The 19,021-nt window shown below is 43.2% G+C and overlaps 1 protein-coding gene across 1 annotated transcript in view; it reads right to left on the bottom strand.

Moving 5' to 3' along the window:
* The window catches only part of ZKSCAN2 (zinc finger with KRAB and SCAN domains 2), a 24,418-nt gene extending 12,815 nt beyond the window's left edge, over positions 1-11,603 (bottom strand). Inside the window, exons 1-5 of the mRNA XM_043456178.1 lie at positions 10,503-11,603; positions 9,080-9,266; positions 6,787-6,878; positions 6,332-6,458; positions 2,632-3,315 (exon numbers count right to left, since the gene is read on the bottom strand). Of these exons, the coding sequence (XP_043312113.1) occupies positions 2,632-3,315; positions 6,332-6,458; positions 6,787-6,878; positions 9,080-9,266; positions 10,503-10,907 (1,495 nt within the window). The 5' untranslated portion in view covers positions 10,908-11,603. The remainder of the gene's footprint in view (positions 1-2,631; positions 3,316-6,331; positions 6,459-6,786; positions 6,879-9,079; positions 9,267-10,502) is intronic.
* Between the last annotated feature and the right edge of the window lie 7,418 nt (positions 11,604-19,021).

Here is a 19,021-nt window from a genome sequence, read left to right on the forward strand (position 1 = left end):
GACATGATCCTCTACATAGACAACCCTAAAGACTCTACCAGAAAATTACTAGAGCTAATCAATGAATATAGTAAAGTTGCAGGATATAAAATTAACACACAGAAATCCCCTGCATTCCTATATACTAACAATGAAAAAGCAGAAAGAGAAATTAAGAAAACAATACCATTCACCATTGCAACAAAAAGAATAAAATACTTAGGAGTGTATCTACCTAAAGAAACAAAAGACCTATACATAGAAAACTATAAAAAACTGATGAAAGAAATCAAAGAGGACACAAACAGGTGGAGAAATATACCGTGTTCATGGATTGGAAGAATCAGTATTGTCAAAATGGCTATACTACCCAAAGCAATCTATAGATTCAATGCACTCGCTATCAAGCTACCAACGGTATTCTTCACAGAAGTAGAACAAATAAAATCACAATTTGTATGGAAATACAAAAAACCTCGAATAGCCAAAGTAATCTTGAGAAAGAAGAATGGAACTGGAGGAATCAACCTGCCTGACTTCAGACTCTACTACAAAGCCACAGTCATCAAGACAGTATGGTACTGGCACAAAGACAGAAATATAGATCAATGGAACAGAATAGAAAGCCCAGGGATAAATCCACGAACCTATGGACACCTTATCTTTGACAAAGGAGGCAAGGATATACAATGGAAAAAAGACAACCTCTTTAACAAGTGGTGCTGGGAAAACTGGTCAACCACTTGTAAAAGAATGAAACCAGAACACTTTCTAACACCATACACAAAAATAAACTCAAAATGGATTAAAGATCTAAATGTAAGACCAGAAACTATAAAACTCCTAGAGGAGAACATAGGCAAAACACTCTCCGACATAAATCACAGCAAGATCCTCTATGACCCACCTCCCAGAATATTGGAAATAAAAGCAAAACTAAACAAATGGGACCTAATGAAACTTAAAAGCTTTTGCACAACAAAGGAAACTATAAGCAAGGTGAAAAGACAGCCCTCAGATTGGGAGAAAATAATAGCAAATGAAGCAACAGACAAAGGATTAATCTCAAAAATATACAAGCAACTCCTGCAGCTCAATTCCAGAAAAATAAATGACCCAATCAAAAAATGGGCCGAAGAACTAAACAGACATTTCTCCAAAGAAGACATACAGATGGCTAACAAACACATGAAAAGATGCTCAACGTCACTCATCAGCAGAGAAATACAAATCAAAACCACAATAAGGTACCATTACACGCCAGTCAGGATGGCTGCTATCCAAAAGTCTACCAGCAATAAATGCTGGAGAGGGTGTAGAGAAAAGGGAACCCTCTTACACTGTTGGTGGGAATGCAAACTAGTACAGCCACTATGGAGAACAGTGTGGAGATTTCTTAAAAAACTAGAAATAGAGCTGCCATATGACCCAGCAATACCACTTCTGGGCATACACACTGAGGAAACCAGATCTGAAAGAGACACGTGCACCCCAATGTTCATTGCAGCACTGTTTATAATGGCCAGGACATGGAAGCAACCTAGATGCCCATCAGCAGACGAATGGATAAGGAAGCTGTGGTACATATACACCATGGAATATTACTCAGCCATTAAAAAGAATTCATTTGAATCAGTTCTAATGAGATGGATGAAACTGGAGCCCATTATACAGAGTGAAGTAAGCCAGAAAGATAAAGATCATTACAGCATACTAACACATATATATGGAATTTAGAAAGATGGTAATGATAACCCTATATGCAAAACAGAAAAAGAGACACAGATGTACAGAACAGACTTTTGGACTCTGTGGGAGAAGGCGAGGGTGGGATGTTTCGAGAGAACAGCATTGAAACGTATATTATCTATAGTGAAACAGATCACCAGCCCAGGTGGGATGCATGAGACAAGTGCTCGGGCCTGGTGCATTGGGAAGACCCAGAGGAATCGGGTGGAGAGGGAGGTGGGAGGGAGGATCGGGATGGGGAATACATGTAAATCCATGGCTGATTCATGTCAATGTATGACAAAACCCACTACAATATTGTAATTAGCCTCCAACTAATAAAAATAAATGAAAAAAAATATCTGAAAGAAAAAAAATATATCTGAAAACCTGTCCGTTAAATTTATAATTAATGACATGTGGATACACATCTACCATTCTGTTTTTTTTCTTTCCATTTGTTGCATCTACTTTGTGTTCCTTTTTGTCTCCTTTCTTCTTTGAGAATTTCATTTTTTTTCAATTCTTTTTTTGTTGGTTACACATTCTTTTACTGGTTATCCTTGATAACGGGTCCCTGACGTTTACAATCTAACACAACTGACTGCATTATAACAGTTCTCAGATAATGTTAGATCCTGAGGACCCCTGGACTCCATTTGTTTTCCTTCCACAGACTCCAAATACTCAAAACCCATGCTATGCTCTAACCTGAAAAAGAATCCTTCATGGCTGTTACTCAAACTGCACTGGGGGCAGCAATGAACACCTGGGAGCATTTTCAGTTATGCAGCCAATCACAGTGACGAGTGGCAAGGCGTGTGTGTCAGGATTCCTTGCGTTTGGTCACTTCTGGGGGTCTACTCCTTTTTCCACAAGACAACATCATCCATTCTCATACCAGGATAAAAGTGCCATTCTTACCACTCAGGTTTTGAAATATGACAGGGCCACCATGAAGCTCAGGCTTCCGGATAAACTCAACGCCCATTTCATCACCGTCAGACTCTTCTGCAGCTTCTTCCTCCTCCACCAAATTGATCTGTTCTTTAGCACTGATGCCAATTCTCTTCAGTCTGGGGAGAGACAGAATCTCCCTTGGCTTATCCGTGGATGAAGCATGAGCTGCAGGATTCAACAAAGCATCCATGTCCTCAAAGAAGGCACAGGGTTCTAGCACATGGCCATTTCTCACTTTTCGGTAACTCTTCTGCAGACTTTTGAACTTGGTCCGACACTGTTCTGGTGTTCGGAGGAAGCCACATTCTCGCAACCATTCAGCCACAGCACCATATACCTGGCTGTTTCGGGGACAAGCCTGAAGTGTTTCATAAAAGCGAGACTCTTTGAGGATCGCAAGAAAAGTCTTAGTTTCCTCGTAACTCCAATGCACACCTGCTATTTTTTCATCTTCCAAACCCCACTGCTGCTGCTCTCTCCATGTTTTCCCTGCATTCCTTGCAGGGATCTGAATAGCATGAACTGACTTTTCCTTGATGTAGTTGTTTCGCAAGACAGTCCTCTTATTAGAGGACTGCAGACCTATGGTCCATGGCTCCTTTCTTGGCTCCAACTGGGCTATCTTGTTAGCTGCAGGCACTGTGCTTCCTATAGTGAGACAAACACATTTCAGGCTAGAGAGATCATGACTGCATGCCCCAAGCTCCTGCTTAGCATGCTCTCCCAGACCACTTGTTCATAGCTATCCTTTAAAGATCTTGTCCAGTTCATCTTTTCTCTAAAAGCCTTCCTCAACCATGACAGTGCACACTAGATTCTTGTATGAGTTATTTGGCACAGTTATCCGGCACTTACACTACCATTTCACATCTCATGTATGTACCACTTCCTTCCCCAGCTAGTTCTTAAAGGAAAACCTTTAGGGGTAAGAAACACTTACTACCTTTGACTCCCTCTCAAGTATCTAACATTGTTAGGTTTACAGCACGCGCCTATGAACTGGTGTTTGTTACTTATAAAGTGTGCTTACACCTGCTCCCCATATCTCCTCACTCCCCCACTCAACACACACAACATACACACACACACACTGGGGCTGTGGGAGATGAGAAGTCATGAATTTTTGGAGACACTCTAGCAAAATTAATGGGAAAGAGATGCAATAATAAGAAAGCAACTTGAATTTTTTACCTTACAGTACTGCGGAGATCAAAAAGTCTTAAATTTGAATCCTAGCTCCACCACTTTACTTTTTGACCAGGGGAAGTTTCTTAATCTCTCTGTGCCTCAGTTTCCTAGAGAATAATATCATCCATCCAAAGGTACGTGCATGCATGCTCAGTTGCATCTGACTCTTTGTGACCCTGTGGACTGTAGCCCGCTAGGCTCCTCTGTCCATGGGATTTCCCAGGCAAGAATGCTGTAATGGGTTGCCATTTCCTCCTCCAGAGCATCTTCCTGACCCAGGATTGAACCCATGTCTCCTGTGGTGTTGGCAGGCAGATTCTTTACCACTGAGCCACCTGGGAATCCCAACAAGGTGCTAGGAATATTAAGTAAGTGATCATCTGTAACGTGTCTAATGCCTAATAGGTATGTAATAACATTTAGTTTTCTTCTATAGAAAACACACACAAGAGCTTCATGGAATTCTCCTAGAGAGTGAAGTGAAAGCCACTCAGTCATGTCCAACTCTTTGCGACCCCATGAACTATACAGTCCATGGAATTCTCCAGGCCAGAATACTGAGTGGGTAGCCTTTCCCTTCTCCAGGGGATCTTCCCAACCTAGGGATTGAACCCAGGTCTCCCACATTGCAGGTGGATTCTTTACCAGCTGAACCACAAGGGAAGCCCAAGAATACTGGAGTGGGTAGCCTACCCCTTCTCTAGGGGATCTTCCCGACCCAGGAATGAACCAGGGTCTCCTGCATTACAGGCAGATTCTTTGCCAACTGAGCTATCAAGAAATCCCTCCTAGAGAAGCAGCATTAAATCAAATCCTAGCTGAAAGAACCCTGGGGCTGAGGATCTGCTCTTCATTTTCACATGAGAGAAGGGCATGGACAATGGAAGTTCGAACATCTACAAGGACCAGGCAGGCTGGAGTGAGAGCCCTGGCCATTCAGCACAAGCTCCTCCACTTTGCTCTGGTCAGCTGCTGCAATGTGAGAATGTGCCTGACGGCTGGTTAAGAGATGCTGGAAATCCAGATTTATGAACAAATTTTAAGTTAAAACTCTGTGCAAGGCCCAAATACATTTGCAGGCTAGATTCACGAGCCTTTAGCTTACAATCTAAGATAAAAGACTGTGCCAAGTGTCTTTGAGCCTTTCCATATATAATTATCATACATGGAATCACTGGGCTGCAGCTGAAGGTCCAAAGGATGGCCTCTAACTCACTCACAGCAGCTTTCACTAAGGCCTCTAATCCATCATTTTACTAGGTCTGGATGCTATGCGATCCAAGGCAACACTAGGAAACACCTATTGTGTGGGCAACTTGCCGTGTGGCTATCTTTCATTTGTCTCTGTAACTAACAACAAGGACTACTGAGATAACCACACAAGTCTTTGAAGGATGAATGGTCAGCAATGAAGCACAGATGCCCTAAGTGAAAGTTAAAATCAAGGGTCCTGTTGTTTCGGGAAGAGTGCTTTGTTACTGGTGTGTCATTGGTATCATCTTAAATTGGCAGTTTTTTCCAAGTGCTTTAATTGCTTTCTGATCATAAACAACTGTTGGTTTATCTTCATTTATTCAGTTTGACATGGCCCATTTTGTAATCTCTATGCTTTAGTGTCTACATGTACTGTCAAACAGAAATTTCTGTGACGAAGTTCTATAACTGTGCTGTCTAGTGCAGTTACTGAATAACTTAAATATGGCTACTGCCACTGAGAAACTGAATTTTAAACTTCATTTAATTTTAATTAATTTTATAAATTTAAATTGAAATAGCCATGGATAGCTAGTGGCTACTCAAACAACATAGGTCTGTAGTATCTACAGTGTGTATTCTACACATTTTAGGCCTTTAGTTCCATTCATAAGTAATTTTTGACTTTCAGCTTACATATTAATGAAACATATTTATCCCTGCCATTAAAGCAGATGATACAGTTCTTCAAAAGTTTGCTTGTAAAATTACACTTAACAAGTGGTTATGTGTGCTTGTAAAAATGTGTGCTATTTAAATAATTCACAACATTATTGTATTTAAATCACTTTTTTTCCTCCATTTGCAAGATTTCCATCCATTCAGTGAATATTTGCTGGGCACCACCTATAAACAGGCTCTGTGCACAATGTTGGGGTTACTGTATGTTAAACAAAAACAAACCCTAAAAATACCTTGTGATTTTTATAGAGTTTTTAGTTTAGTGGATGTGGGTGAATTTTATATTTAAATAACATGACAATCATCTATAAACCTCTCTAATGTTTTAACCACTAAATTATAAGAATATGCATAAATCTATAATATAAATTGGAAGAAAGGAATGAGTGAGGTAAGAGAACATGGTATGCTAGAGCACAGAAATGACAGAAAACCCATGGCCCTTAAAATGATAACATTTTTATAACTATTTTACTATCAGTAGAAGTGAATACACTAGAAATCCTCAAATCTTTTATTTGAAAAGGGATAGAATCCTTACCCAGGGAGACCATGTTCCCAACACTCTCCTTTCTAATATCCCGGTAGAGGTCTTTGTGAGCAGGAATCTGATGCACACTCTTTTTGTAGGAAAAACCTCTTGCCATGTGGACATCTTTCACAGGTCCCTGTAACACACTAACAGTAATGACTACCAAGATAACCATATAGGTTCTGAAGGATGAATGATCATGGATGAAGGACAGGAAAGCCCTAGATAAAAACTGAAATCAAAGAACCAGTATACATTATGTGCCAAATGAAGTGAAAGTACTATAAAGAACCATAAGAGAGAGGATCCAGCAAGGAGTCTGATTACTCAGAAGGCTGCATGCAGTCTTTTCTGGAAAAGGAGCAATGGGGGAAAAGTCTCTTGGAGTGGGTATAGAGGTTTGAAGAAATCATTGTGACTGAATATCCTAGGAAGTTAGGCCAGAGAGAACTGTTACAATTTACCTGGGACCCGACAGGAACTCGTGTGGCTGTTACTTCCTGATCTATGGTGTTCCATTCATTAGCAGGAGAAGGAACCCAGGGAGAAGGCCGAGCTGTAAGAAGAAAAGAAACTATTAGTGCTATGGACTCTGGCCCTTTTACTCATTCTGCTTCTCCTTTTATGGATGAGCATGTATAAAAAAAACCAACAAAAAGCGGTCATTTTCTCAATGAGTTCAGAACAATGCTCCAAACCATGACCAGGGCTCAAAAATGCAGATGCGTTTAGGAAGTAAGCAGATAAAGTACATCATGAAAGGGGGGAGGTGAGGACTGTGGGGAACTGGAGAGCACAGGTCCAGTGTTCGGTTCTGGGTGATGCCTCCCTTTTAGACTATGGCCCTGCCATAGCCAGAGCTTCTAATATTTTTCAAGAGAAGCCATAAAGCTGGATTTTTATGTACAATCGCAAGTCTTAAACCTTGAGAACTACAGACAAACAAAACCTTCATCCCCAAACTCTTTGAGAAACAAGTTTGACTTGGCACATGAGTTACCAGTTTGCAATTTCTAGCATAAATTCATCCCCTCTGAGTAAATATTATCCTTATAAAGTTAACAAATATAGACACACAGTACGGAATACTACAGGCAAACGTACTCCCAGAAAGGTGGAAGGAAAATAAACTTATATAGTATAAGACAATCTGCAGTCTAACTTCTGCTCTAGCACTATCTAGGAAAACTTCAAAAATAAATGTTATTGTGACCAAGAACTCAGAAGCTTGCTTTACTACTTTCTACGAAACCAAATGGAACCACTTCCTTGGAAACATATTATTCCCTTTGGCACACCTGGCTGAAATCCTACGTCATCGTTTAGAAGGCATTCACCTTTCTGAGATACTTATCCCTCAAATTTCCTTTCCTCTATACCCCCAGTAAGAACCTCCACAGAACAAACTTTCCCACTTTAGGAACTCCTTATCACCCTGGAATAGCAAAACCCAGAAATACCATACATTTAGCAGGTAAAGTAACTGACAGCATCTAATCCATGTGAACACAGGAACTTTGATGTTGATGAACAAACACTGAAGAATCCAGAAACCATTAATATTTGCAAAGCATTCTATCATAATATGTATTTCAGGACAGATAAGGAGGTGGTGTCCGTAGTGGTGAATCTTGCCTCTTGATGAGGGACTGTGTAAATCAGATAGATTTTAAAGTTTAAAAATAACCATGCCATTGTGGGAGAAAGGAAACTAACATTCATTGAGCACTATTATGCACTGACTTTTTTATGAGGCTTCTTTTAATCTATGCTAAAATCTTACTATCTTCCTTTTAGAGATGACAGAATGGAAAGTTCAAGAAGTTTAGCAACTTGACCAAGGTCACACAGATAAAGAATGGCTGAGTTAGAGTTTGGACCCAGATTGTCTGCCTCTAAAGCCTAATCTCTTAATCTCTATGCATTAATACAGAGGTTAATTAATATTACTTGCTCAGATCACAAAGAGAGAAGGGCAGAGAAAGGATATAAAACCATGCTTTTTTACACTGTGCTCTAGGTCCAGTGATCTTTCCACTCCTCTCTTTAAGCCTGACACTACGCTGCAGGGGATGGGGAGGACAGCTCTTCATTTCCTTGTATCTGACTTGATTCATTTATGTCCAGGGCAGACATGAACATCAGTGGTCCCTTCTCTGCAAAGTCTTATCCCTCTCACATGTCACTTCTGTGATACCTTACTGTGAGTCACTTTTGAAAATAAATCTCATTTCTTCTTCCAACCTTTCAAGGTGTTTATAGCCAGCCAAGAAATCATATATATGCAGGACTAAAACCCACAAACTGATTGCAGAATGCAGACTCTTAAATAACATTAGGAGACCTTAAGGCCAGTCTGGACAATTTAAACTTTCTCAGATTTCATCTTAAGATCCCTTTTATTTGGACTTCCCTGGTGACTCAGTTGGTAAAGAATCTGCCTAAAATGTGGGAGACCTGGGTTTGATCCCTAGGTTGGGAAGATCCCCTGGAGGAGGGCATGGCAACCCACTCCAGTATTCTTGCCTAGAGAATCCCCATGGACAAAGGAGCCTGGTGGCCTACAGTCCATGGGGTCACAAAGAGTCGTCACCCATATTCCCAACTCTTGAAGCTAATGAAGTCTTTCTCCCCAAATATTCAATTTATTTTCAAGTATGTATCAAGAGGGCCCTACAGTGAACAAGTGAGAATGTTAGGGCTACAAAACAAATCTGCCATGGTCACTGCACAGGGCATGTAGTACGTTCTTCTTACCATTTTTGGGTAAGGGTCGAAGCTCTCTCTTTTGGTTTGGCTGCTCTTGGTGTCCTGAGTGGAGGCTTTCAGCTTCTTCCTGAGACATGACTCTGGGTTGGGTCTCCACCGGCTCTGGCTGAATGTCTGCCACCTCCCAGGCTGCTCCAAGGGGGGTTTGCTTCTCCGAGTGCACAGGACTGCTAACCTGGGAAATAAAGTCAATGCCATAATGGAAAAAGGGAGGAAAAGAGGACCAGATCAGGGCCGAATTCCCCCATGAAAGATATCAAAGAAGGATAGAAGATACGAGAAGGAATGAAAATTTCATTCTATTCCCAATGGGACCTCTGAGGACACCGGTCCATAGTGCTATCCAAAAGTCTAGGCAGAAGGGAACAGGAGAGGGGGGAATATACAGAGAGGGAAAATCTGTTAAGAGTAAAATACAGAGTCTCCCTGCTATCAGAATACTGAGTCCTCACGTCTGTTAGGTTCACAGAAAAGTGAAAGTTCTCAGAACACTAATTCACTAGTGAAATGAAAACTTAGAAAATTAATCTTGACATTGAGTGTCTATTTCTGACCAGCATAGCAACTTGCTAATAGACAGGTCTTTACATAAATGCAAATCCCTTGCCAGGTGAAAGTGCAAACCTTGCAGGATTTCATGAGGTTAGGGAAAGGGCTGTTGAAAAACAATTAGACGAGCATGCAAAGTCACTGACAATAAGGATCAGCGATTAAAATGGAGAAGGGTGACAAGGATGATGACATTGAGGGCACTTCAGAAGACTGGACTGGGATATTAAAGGATTACAGGAGGCCCTGGGATAACTGATGAAGTCCTTTTTTTTTTTTTGAGAGGGATCAAAACAGCCCTCTTTTTTTTTTTTTTTTCTTTTTTTTTAAATTTTTTTATTAGTTGGAGGCTAATTACTTCACAACATTTCAGTGGGTTTTGTCATACATTGATATGAATCAGCCATAGATTTACACTTATTCCCCATCCTGATCCCCCCTCCCATCTCCCTCTCCACCCGATTCCTCTGGGTCTTCCCAGTGCACCAGGCCCAAGCACTTGTCTCATGCATCCCACCTGGGCTGGTGATCCAAAACAGCCCTCTTTAGGAGCAAGCTGCAAAAGTCAAATCCTGTGAAGCATAATGTACTGTTCTCTCAAAATTTTGGGGAAGCATTATGCAAAGATTTAAAACAAATACTCAGATGCATAATGTTTAGTGTCATTTGCAAGATAATAGTTCAACCAAAGCTTTTTTCCTATTTAATATGAAATTCTGATCCCTTTGAGGTAGATCCCCTTAATGGTCTTTCATTACTATTTATCCTTCTGCAATTTGCATTTTCTGCAATGCATCTCTTGTCCACTTTCCTTTCCACCCTCTCTTTGCTAAACATAAAAATTTGGAAAAGCCTCTCTCACCTGCTGTCTTAGTCCTCCAGTCTCTTTCTCCAAATGTATAACCAGGGCCACCGCCTCCTCTCCACTTTCCGGACACTGCTTCTGTGCCCACAGCTGAATTTTCTCCGGTAAAATGGTGAGAAACTGCTCAATCACCAGCAGCTCCAGGATCTGTTCCTTGGAACGCATTTCTGGCTTCAGCCACCGGCAGCAAAGTTCCCAGAGTTTACTGAAAGCTTCATGGGGTCCAGTCACATCCTCATAACAGAATTGCCTGAAGCATCTGCGAAAGGTCTCAGACTCAGAGCTATCCGATCCTTCGAGAATGGGCTCCGATATCCACTCGGGCTCGTTTTCCACCTTCATTATGAGGCATCCTTCAACCCCCAGGGGCGCGTCGGTCTGAGGGTCCAGGGATGCAGCCATGCTCCAACCCGGAGGTCAGCCTCACGTCTGATTCGAAGGAGACTCAAAGAAGTCAAACCTCCGAGAGCCGCCTGCTAATGGTTTTGGAAGTATGGGAAGGAAGGGAGGTGAAAACGGCAGTGTCAGCAGGAACAGGGTACCCTAGGCTGATTACTCAAATCCATCCTAGGCCCTTGAAAAGGTGAACTTGTACTCTAAGGTCCAAAAACTCGGCCTCTTCTCGCCACAATATATGTCCCCGCGATGTGGTTTTTCAGGATTCATCTTTTAGTGCAATGTCTGAAACAGCGAGGCTAGAGGACCAGAAAATCAAGGGGACCGAGGACAGGAGGGCAGGGGCGGACAGCGGGGCCGGGAGGGGGTGTGTCAGGGGCCCGGGGAGGCGAGGCCCCGAGTGGGTGGGGCCGGGTGTGCAAGCCCCTCCCGGCTCCGGGTTCGAAGCTCGGGGCACGGCGTCGCGCCCAGGCCGCTGCGGGCGGCTGGTAGGGGCCGGCGTTATCCGAGGCCAGCGCTTGGCTTTTCTGGCTCAAGATGGCCTGGGCCGTCCTCAGGAAACTACCGCACGCTGAGGAAAGACGCGAAGCGGCCCTGCCCCTTAAGGGAGAGGAGCTGCGGGGACCAAACGACGCTTCCCAGGGTAGCGGCTACGGGTTTCTCGCTGGAGGCTCGTCCGCTCTGTTCCCGGACTGCGCGGGGGGCGCTGGGAGCCGCGGCCACGCATGCGCTGCTCGCGCCCGGGCGCCGCGGGGTTCAGGGGCGGCTCCCTCGCCAGCAAGGGGCTGGGGGAGGGGGCTGCGCGGCGGACTCTCGCGAGAGCGCGCAGCGCAGTAACTCGCTGCTGAGACACGTTAGGAATGAGAAGGGGCGCGGTGGAGCTTACGCGCGGTGCCCGAGAGGCGGAGGGACACAGCACAGGCACTTTGCTGGAGATGGTAGAACGGCACGAGAAAGGGGAGTGGGCGTCCTCTCTCAGCCCGGGAACCTGGGAGGCGGGGAGACTCTGAGGTGGAGGAGCGCTACTGAGGAGGCGGTGCAAAGTTCTTTCTGTCGCGCGGTGTGAGAACTCGTTTGCCTGGCGGAGGGTTCCGTGACGCGCTGAACCCCGTCGCGTGCTGGCGGGACTCCTGCGTGAGGCGATCGGACGGCGGGACTGCGGCCCTCGCGGAGGGACATGGCGCCGCACTGGACCGTCCCCTGTGGGAGCAACTGTGAATACCGCATCTGTAAATGTTCCCATCATTTGCCTGAAGGGCAGCGGGAGAGCCTGCTCTTCGCCTGGGAGATTCTTACTGTCTTGGGCACCCGGGAAGTCGGCGGGGGGTGAGGAGTGCAAAAATTTTCGGAGGGGATGTCGTCTCTGGCTCAGAGTCCCTCCACCGGGCTCCAGCTTCCTCCTGGTGGTGCCGGGAGGAGTTGTCCAGTCACCCAACTTATGTGAAACGCCCGAACAGTGCCCACCCATCCATCCCTCTCTCCATCCCTTTACTGATTAGGTGCCAGGCAGTTTTAAGCATTTGGCATACTTCAGCGTGCAAAAAAAAAAAAAAAAAAAAAAAAAAAAAAAATCCCTGTTCTGGGGGCGGGGACTTGGGTAGATAGCCTTTTAGAAAATAGAACTTAGTGGCTTTTCTGTCTCAGAGAACGTCTTAGTTAAAGCTTGACATGCAAATTCTAACAGCCAAGAGACATTAGGTGAGACTCTACTGGGCATCTAGTATATACCAGAAGTTGTCTTTACACAGCTGTCTACAAAGCTTACTTTCCTTTACTTCATTTCTTTTGTCTCTTTAAAATAATTTTTATTGAGCCCCTTGTTTTGTTTTTTTCTTTTCTTTTCCCAGGCATGGTGATAGGTGATGAGAAAAAACAGCATCCCCTGCTGCTGTTGAGAGAGGCAGGCGTTACACAATGGATAGTTGTAACTGCGGCAGGTACTGCCAATGAGAGGAACATGGTGCTGAGAGTCTGTGTGTATTAGAGGGAAATGGCCTAGTGAGGAGGTCTGGGAAAGTTTCTTGAAGAGGTGAAGCTAGAGATGAGAAACAAAGGAGGAGTAAGAGCTGACTAGGCAAAGTTTAGTCCTCATGGAAATCCTATAAGGCAGGTAAGATTATCTCTGTTTTAGAGTTAAGGACGTTGACTCCTCAGTGAGGTGATGTAACTACCCAAGGTTACTTCAGACTTAAGTGGCCACCCACAATTCTGAGTCAGCTAAGAAATAAGGTCTTTTATAAGCTCCTTGAGCCATCTGGTGTTTTTAGGAGAAGCAAGTGTCACAAGCAGCTGAGGTACATTAGGGAGCAGTGGTGAGTTATAGCTCAAAGTTTCAAGTCTGCAGTGGACAGTTATTAAAGGTACTCTTGGAGCAGAGGGTATTAAGGCTTGTTACTCTAGGAGCAGGGTTATACATTCTTCAGGAATCACTTTTCATTTTTTGTGTGTGGTCTTTCAGTGACACATGCATACACACCTGTATGTATGTGTTTAATGGAAAACCTCAAACATATAGAAGTGTGTGTGTATGTTAGTCACTCAGTCATGTCTGACTCTTTGTGATCCCATGGACTAGCTCACCAGGCTCCTCTGTCCATGGAATTCTCCAGGCAAGAATACTGGAGTAGATTGCCATTTCCTTCTCCAGGGGAACTTCCCGACCCAGAGATCAGACCCAGGTCTCCTGCATTGCAGGAAGATTCTTTACTGTCTGAGCCACCAGGAAAGCCCATATAAAACAGTAGAGAGAATTAACTCTTGTGTTCTCATGCTCTGCCTTTAACAGTTAGCAATTCATGGCCAGTCTTGTCTTCCCTATACCTCAGTCCAGTCCCTTAATCCTGGATTATGTTGAATCAAGTCCCAGATATCATATTATTTCATCTGTAACTGTCAGGATGTACTGCTAAAAGACTCGGACTTCCACCTTAAACATAACTTCAGTATCATCATAAACGCTTCCCAACAGTATCAACAGTTCCATAGTGTCATCTTTTAAAGATGTCTTATTTGTTTGAAAGGTGGTTTGCAAAGGAAAAAAGGGTCATTGATGCTGGACAGGTAGAACGGAACAAATGTTCTTCATATTTTCTAGTCAGGTATTTAATTCAGCATTGAAAATGTTGACACCTTGGGAACAGAAGAGCAAATTGTTGGAAAAGTGGGTCAATCACTATGGGTCAGTAAATGAAGCAGATCATGCTATTCAGAACCATCTTGGTAGAGTGGTTGTTTTCTTAAGACCCAAACACTAATGTCATGCTCTTCCCATGATCCCCAGAGACACCAGTCTCTCCTTGGTAGTACATCTGCTATCACAGCTGTTAACTTTACAAGTAGCCCTAGAGTGACCTTTTGCACCATTTTCCTCTGTCCATGGTGCTGATCTGCCAGCCTTTAGCCAGCAACTAAGAGCAGCTATAATTTGCTTTTGGCCAATGAGATTTTAATGTAGGGTTACCATAAGAGTGAACATTAAATATATTAATACAAAATATATATATATACACATATATAAATACGTTATGGTTCCAAGAAGTTTTATCAGTGCTTGCTGCTGCTAAGGTGCTTCAGTTGTGTCCAACTCTGTGTGACCCCATAAACGGCAGCCCACCAGGCTCCTCTGTCCCTGGGATTCTCCAGGCAAGAATACTGGAGTGGGTTGCGATTTCCTTCAATGCATGAAAGTGAAAGGTGAAAGTGAAGTCGCTCAGTCGTGTCCTACTCTTAGTGACCTCATGGACTGTAGCCTACCAGGCTCCTCCATCCATAGGATTCTCCAGGCAGGAGTACTGGAGTGGGTTGCCATGTTAAAAAAAATCCAAGCTGAAAGTGAAAAGTGAAAAAGTTGAGTATGTTTGTATTGGTGTGTCTATTTCAGACATTGTATAAATATTTTCAAATATGATTTCTTAACCAAATTATAACTAATTGAAATAAACTTCCATTTCACAGATTAAAAAGTGCCTCTCCCACTGGTTCGCTAATGATGGTCAGATAATTGACAGAATAATAACCATTTAAACGTTCCAGTTCTTTTCACCACATTGAGTAATACAATAATGAAAAATTCTCAATTATTTCTTGATATGCATATGTAATAGTCAATGGTTTTTCTCTGCATCTCTATGAGGTGCCATGCTAGGCATGGTGGGATAAGCAGAGACATAAGACAACCTTTTTGTTCAAAGTATTAACAGCAAAATGGGGAAAATTAGTCATAGAATTGTCACATATTTTTGCCTGGGAAATCCCATTGACAGAGGAGCCTGGCAGGCTACAGTCTGTGGGGCCGCAGAGTTAAACATGACTTGGTGACTGAACAACAAGAATAAATGTGGTGGAGGGATGCATGACGGCCTGTGACAGTACAGAGTATGGCCTCTGGCTACCAGGGAAAAGCTTCATAGAGGGAAGCTGACGATGTTTAGCATTTCAAAGAGAGGCAATGTCATGAGCATGAGTGGTATTTTCGTATAATGGTGTGAAGTTGAGTTTGCCATGACCTTAGCACAGGGGAAGGAAGTGTTGGAAGATGAAGTTGTGCACATAGGTGTGGAGAGCATTTGAATTTTATGATGAAGGCAGTGAAAAGTGTGCCCGTTCTGTAGGAAGGTGAGGGCATCTCTGTGTCTTTGGGAGAAAATCTTCTCCCATGTAGACTCCTGAGCCAGATCCACTATGGAAACAGTATGCCGAGAGAGTACTTAGCACACAGGGAATTGAGTAAGATGATTTCTAGGGTCTATTAATTTTTCTATTCATGCACCCATACTTTAGACACATATTCTTCAGTTGCTCAGTTGTGTCTGACTCTTTGTGACCCCATGGACTGCAGCATGCCAGGTTTCCTTGTCCTTCACTATCTTCCCGGAGTTTGCTCAAACTCATGTCCACTGAGTCAGTGATGCCATCCAACCATCTCGTTCTCTGTTGCCCCCTTCTCCTGTCCTCAGTCATTCCCAGCATCATGGTCTTTTCCAATGAGTTGACTCTTTGCATCAGGTGGCCAAAGTATTGGCACTTCAGCCTCAGCATCAGTCCTTCCAATGAACACTCAGGGTTGATTTCCCTTAGGATTGACTGGTCTGATATTGAAGCTAATTACATTCCAGGTAAAGTGTTGAGTACCAAAGACAGTGGTGAAAGACATACATGAGTCTTAGTCTTGCCCTTAAGAAGCTTACATTCTAGATAGAGATTGGAGAAGGAGAAAAATAAAATACAGGGAAACATAAGTAAACAGTAACATCAGATTGTTATAAATGCTACGAAGAAAATAAATAAGATGATGGAATAGACTAACTAGGCAGAGGTTACTTTAGAAAGGCTGATCAGTGAAAGGTTTCTCGAAGGTTTGATGTTTGTGAGCTGGAGTCTGAAGGAGGAGATGGAACCATAGATGTGCAGCTTGTGGAAGAGCATTTCTTGAAGGAGAAATGGCAAGAGAATGTAAAGACCTGGAGGTAGGAAAGTGTGGAGTGTTCACACAACTGAAAGGAGGGATTTCTGGTGGTCTAGTCATTAAGACTGCTCTGCCAGTGCAGGGAGCATGAGTTCAATCTCTGGTTGGGGAACTGAGATCTCACATACCAAGCAGCATGGCCAGAAGATTAAAAAAATAATATATTAAAACAAAAAACAAAAAAGCTGAAAGGAGACCAGTGTGGCTGGTGCATACTGAGCAAGGGAAGGAATGGGACTGGAGTGAGATGCAGTGTCAGGCAGGGGCCAGACTGTGTTGCAGGAGTCTTGCAAGTCCTGGTAATTGATTCTAAAAATGGACATTTAAGGATTTTAAACTAGCAAGTGACAAGATCTGGTGTACACTTTACCCTGGCTGATGTTGAGAGAGAATTGGAGTGAGGCATGAATGAAGGAAGAGTGGCCAGATGGGCCTCTGCATTTAGTTCTGGCAAAAGGTGATGGTGACTCGGATTTGAGAGTGACAACAAAGGTGGAGAGAAATGGATGTGTTCCATATGTTTTTTTTCCCATGTGTTTTTTAATGTAGAACTGTCAGGCTTGGAATAGCTTGGTTATGGAGCATAAGAGAAAGAGAGGTATTGAGGATGGCTCCTAGGTTTTTTGTTTGAGGGTATTTGGGTTGATGGCACTACAGTTTTTGATATGGGAAGAACTGGTAGGGGCTTGTTTTTTGGAGTGAAGTGGTGATGGGAAGGGGGCTTCTCAGGTGCCACTAGTGATAAAGAACCTGCCTGCCAGTGTAGGAGACCTAAGAGACTCGGGTTCAATCCCTGGGTTAGAAAGATCTCCTGGAGGAGGGCGTGGAAACTCACTCCAGTTTTCTTGCCTGGAGAATCCCATGGACAGAGGAGCCTGGTGGGCTATAGTCCATGGAGTCATAAAGAGTCAGACACAATTGAAGTGACTTAGCATGCATGCATGGTGATGGGAAAATCATTAATTCTTATTTGGGTGTGATATTTTGAGATCTTTATTAGATATGTGTCAAGTAGACAGGTGGGTGTACCTCAAGGGGGAGGCCTTGGTGAAGATAGAAACCTGGAGGTCATCCTCATGTATTAAAAGCCATCAGACTTGAAGAGAACATATAAGGAAAGAGTATAGGGGGAGTTGGATATGACTGAGCACACATATACGTGCACACACATAGATATTGAAGGAAAGTGAAGCTTGGTTCATGCCCTAGAGCACCCCATCATTTAGCAGTCAGTGAAGGAGAATTGTCATGGGCTGAATTACGCCCCTTGCCAAATTCATATGTTGAAGTAGAGACCTGCAGTACTTCAGAATGTGATTGAAGATTTAGTTAGTTAATATGACATCATACTGGACTGGGGGGCCCTAATCCATTATGACTTTTGTTCTTATAAAAAGGGGACATTTGAAAATAGACACCCACACTGGGAGAAGTCCATGTGAAGACTGGAGTTTTGCTACCACAGTCAAAGGACTAGTCAGAAGCTAGGAGAGAGGCCGGGAGAAGATCCTTCCTTGGAGCCTTCAGAGGGCGCATGACTCAGCTGACACCTTGATTTCAGACTTCTGGCCTCTGGAACCATGAATGATAGATTTCTCTTGTGTCCCTCAGTTTGTGGTATTTTGGTACAGCAGCCCTAGCTAACTAACTAATAGAAGAATCTTGCATAGCAGACTGAGTAGAACTCACCAGAGAAGTAGAAGGAAAACCACTTGAGTGTGGTGTCATGGCAGCCAAGGAAAATAGGTATTTCAAGAAGAAGAAAGGGGTTGTTTTTATTAAAGTCTGTTGAGAGATTAAATAGGAGGATAGTGAAAGGACTATTAGATTAGATTTTGCATTATAGTTGGGAATTCTTGTTCTCCGCCCCCCATAACCTCTCATGTTTGAGATTGACATTCAGTATTCACCTGTGGATGACTTTAATGCATCACCTTGTCTTCAGTGTGAGAAGGGACTTGGTGTGCTGCCAGGTAGAGTGAACTGGTAGTTTTTGTTCTGGTTTGAGTATTTCTCATTTCTCCTGAGAGTTGCGAGATACTTTTGGCAGTGTCACGTGTCCTCCTCCTTTGTGTTCAGTCACAGCTTTGTTTTGTAGGAAAAGGTGGTTGCTGCCTACTCCCCAGGAGCGTGAGAGTCTCAGTGAATGGACTGACCACTCAATTGCTTTGAACTGGGTTCTTTGATTACTCCATTCACCATTCACTACTCACTGCTTCCTGTTTTGGATTTGGACCATACCTGAAACCACTCCATCTTCATGGCCAATTCCTTTCTATGCATGTTTTTAGCTCTTTTTTCTTCTGTTCAGAATTTATTATCCTTTGCTGTACTTTTTCTTGATTTTCATCAATGTTATGTATTTATTATTCAACAGTATTTTTTCTTGGGTCATTTCTAGGAATTTGGACTGAGAGCAGAGGGAGGCACGTGCATATGTTCTGACTGTGATATGTTCCATTTTTGCGGGTCAGTGTTGATTTTATTATCATGCTATGTTTGTGTTCATGGAGCACAGATACCTCCTGAAATCTAGGGTCTAATCAGAACTCACCAGCTAGTCTCCTTGGACATTTCTTCTGAACTGGGCTATCTGATTTGGATGCCCAATAAATGTAACCTTTATTTATTGACTTAACAAATGATTTGTCAGTTA

This window comes from Cervus canadensis, chromosome 32 (genome assembly GCF_019320065.1).
Source record: "Cervus canadensis isolate Bull #8, Minnesota chromosome 32, ASM1932006v1, whole genome shotgun sequence".
In the NCBI taxonomy this organism is placed as follows: Eukaryota; Metazoa; Chordata; class Mammalia; order Artiodactyla; family Cervidae; genus Cervus; species Cervus canadensis.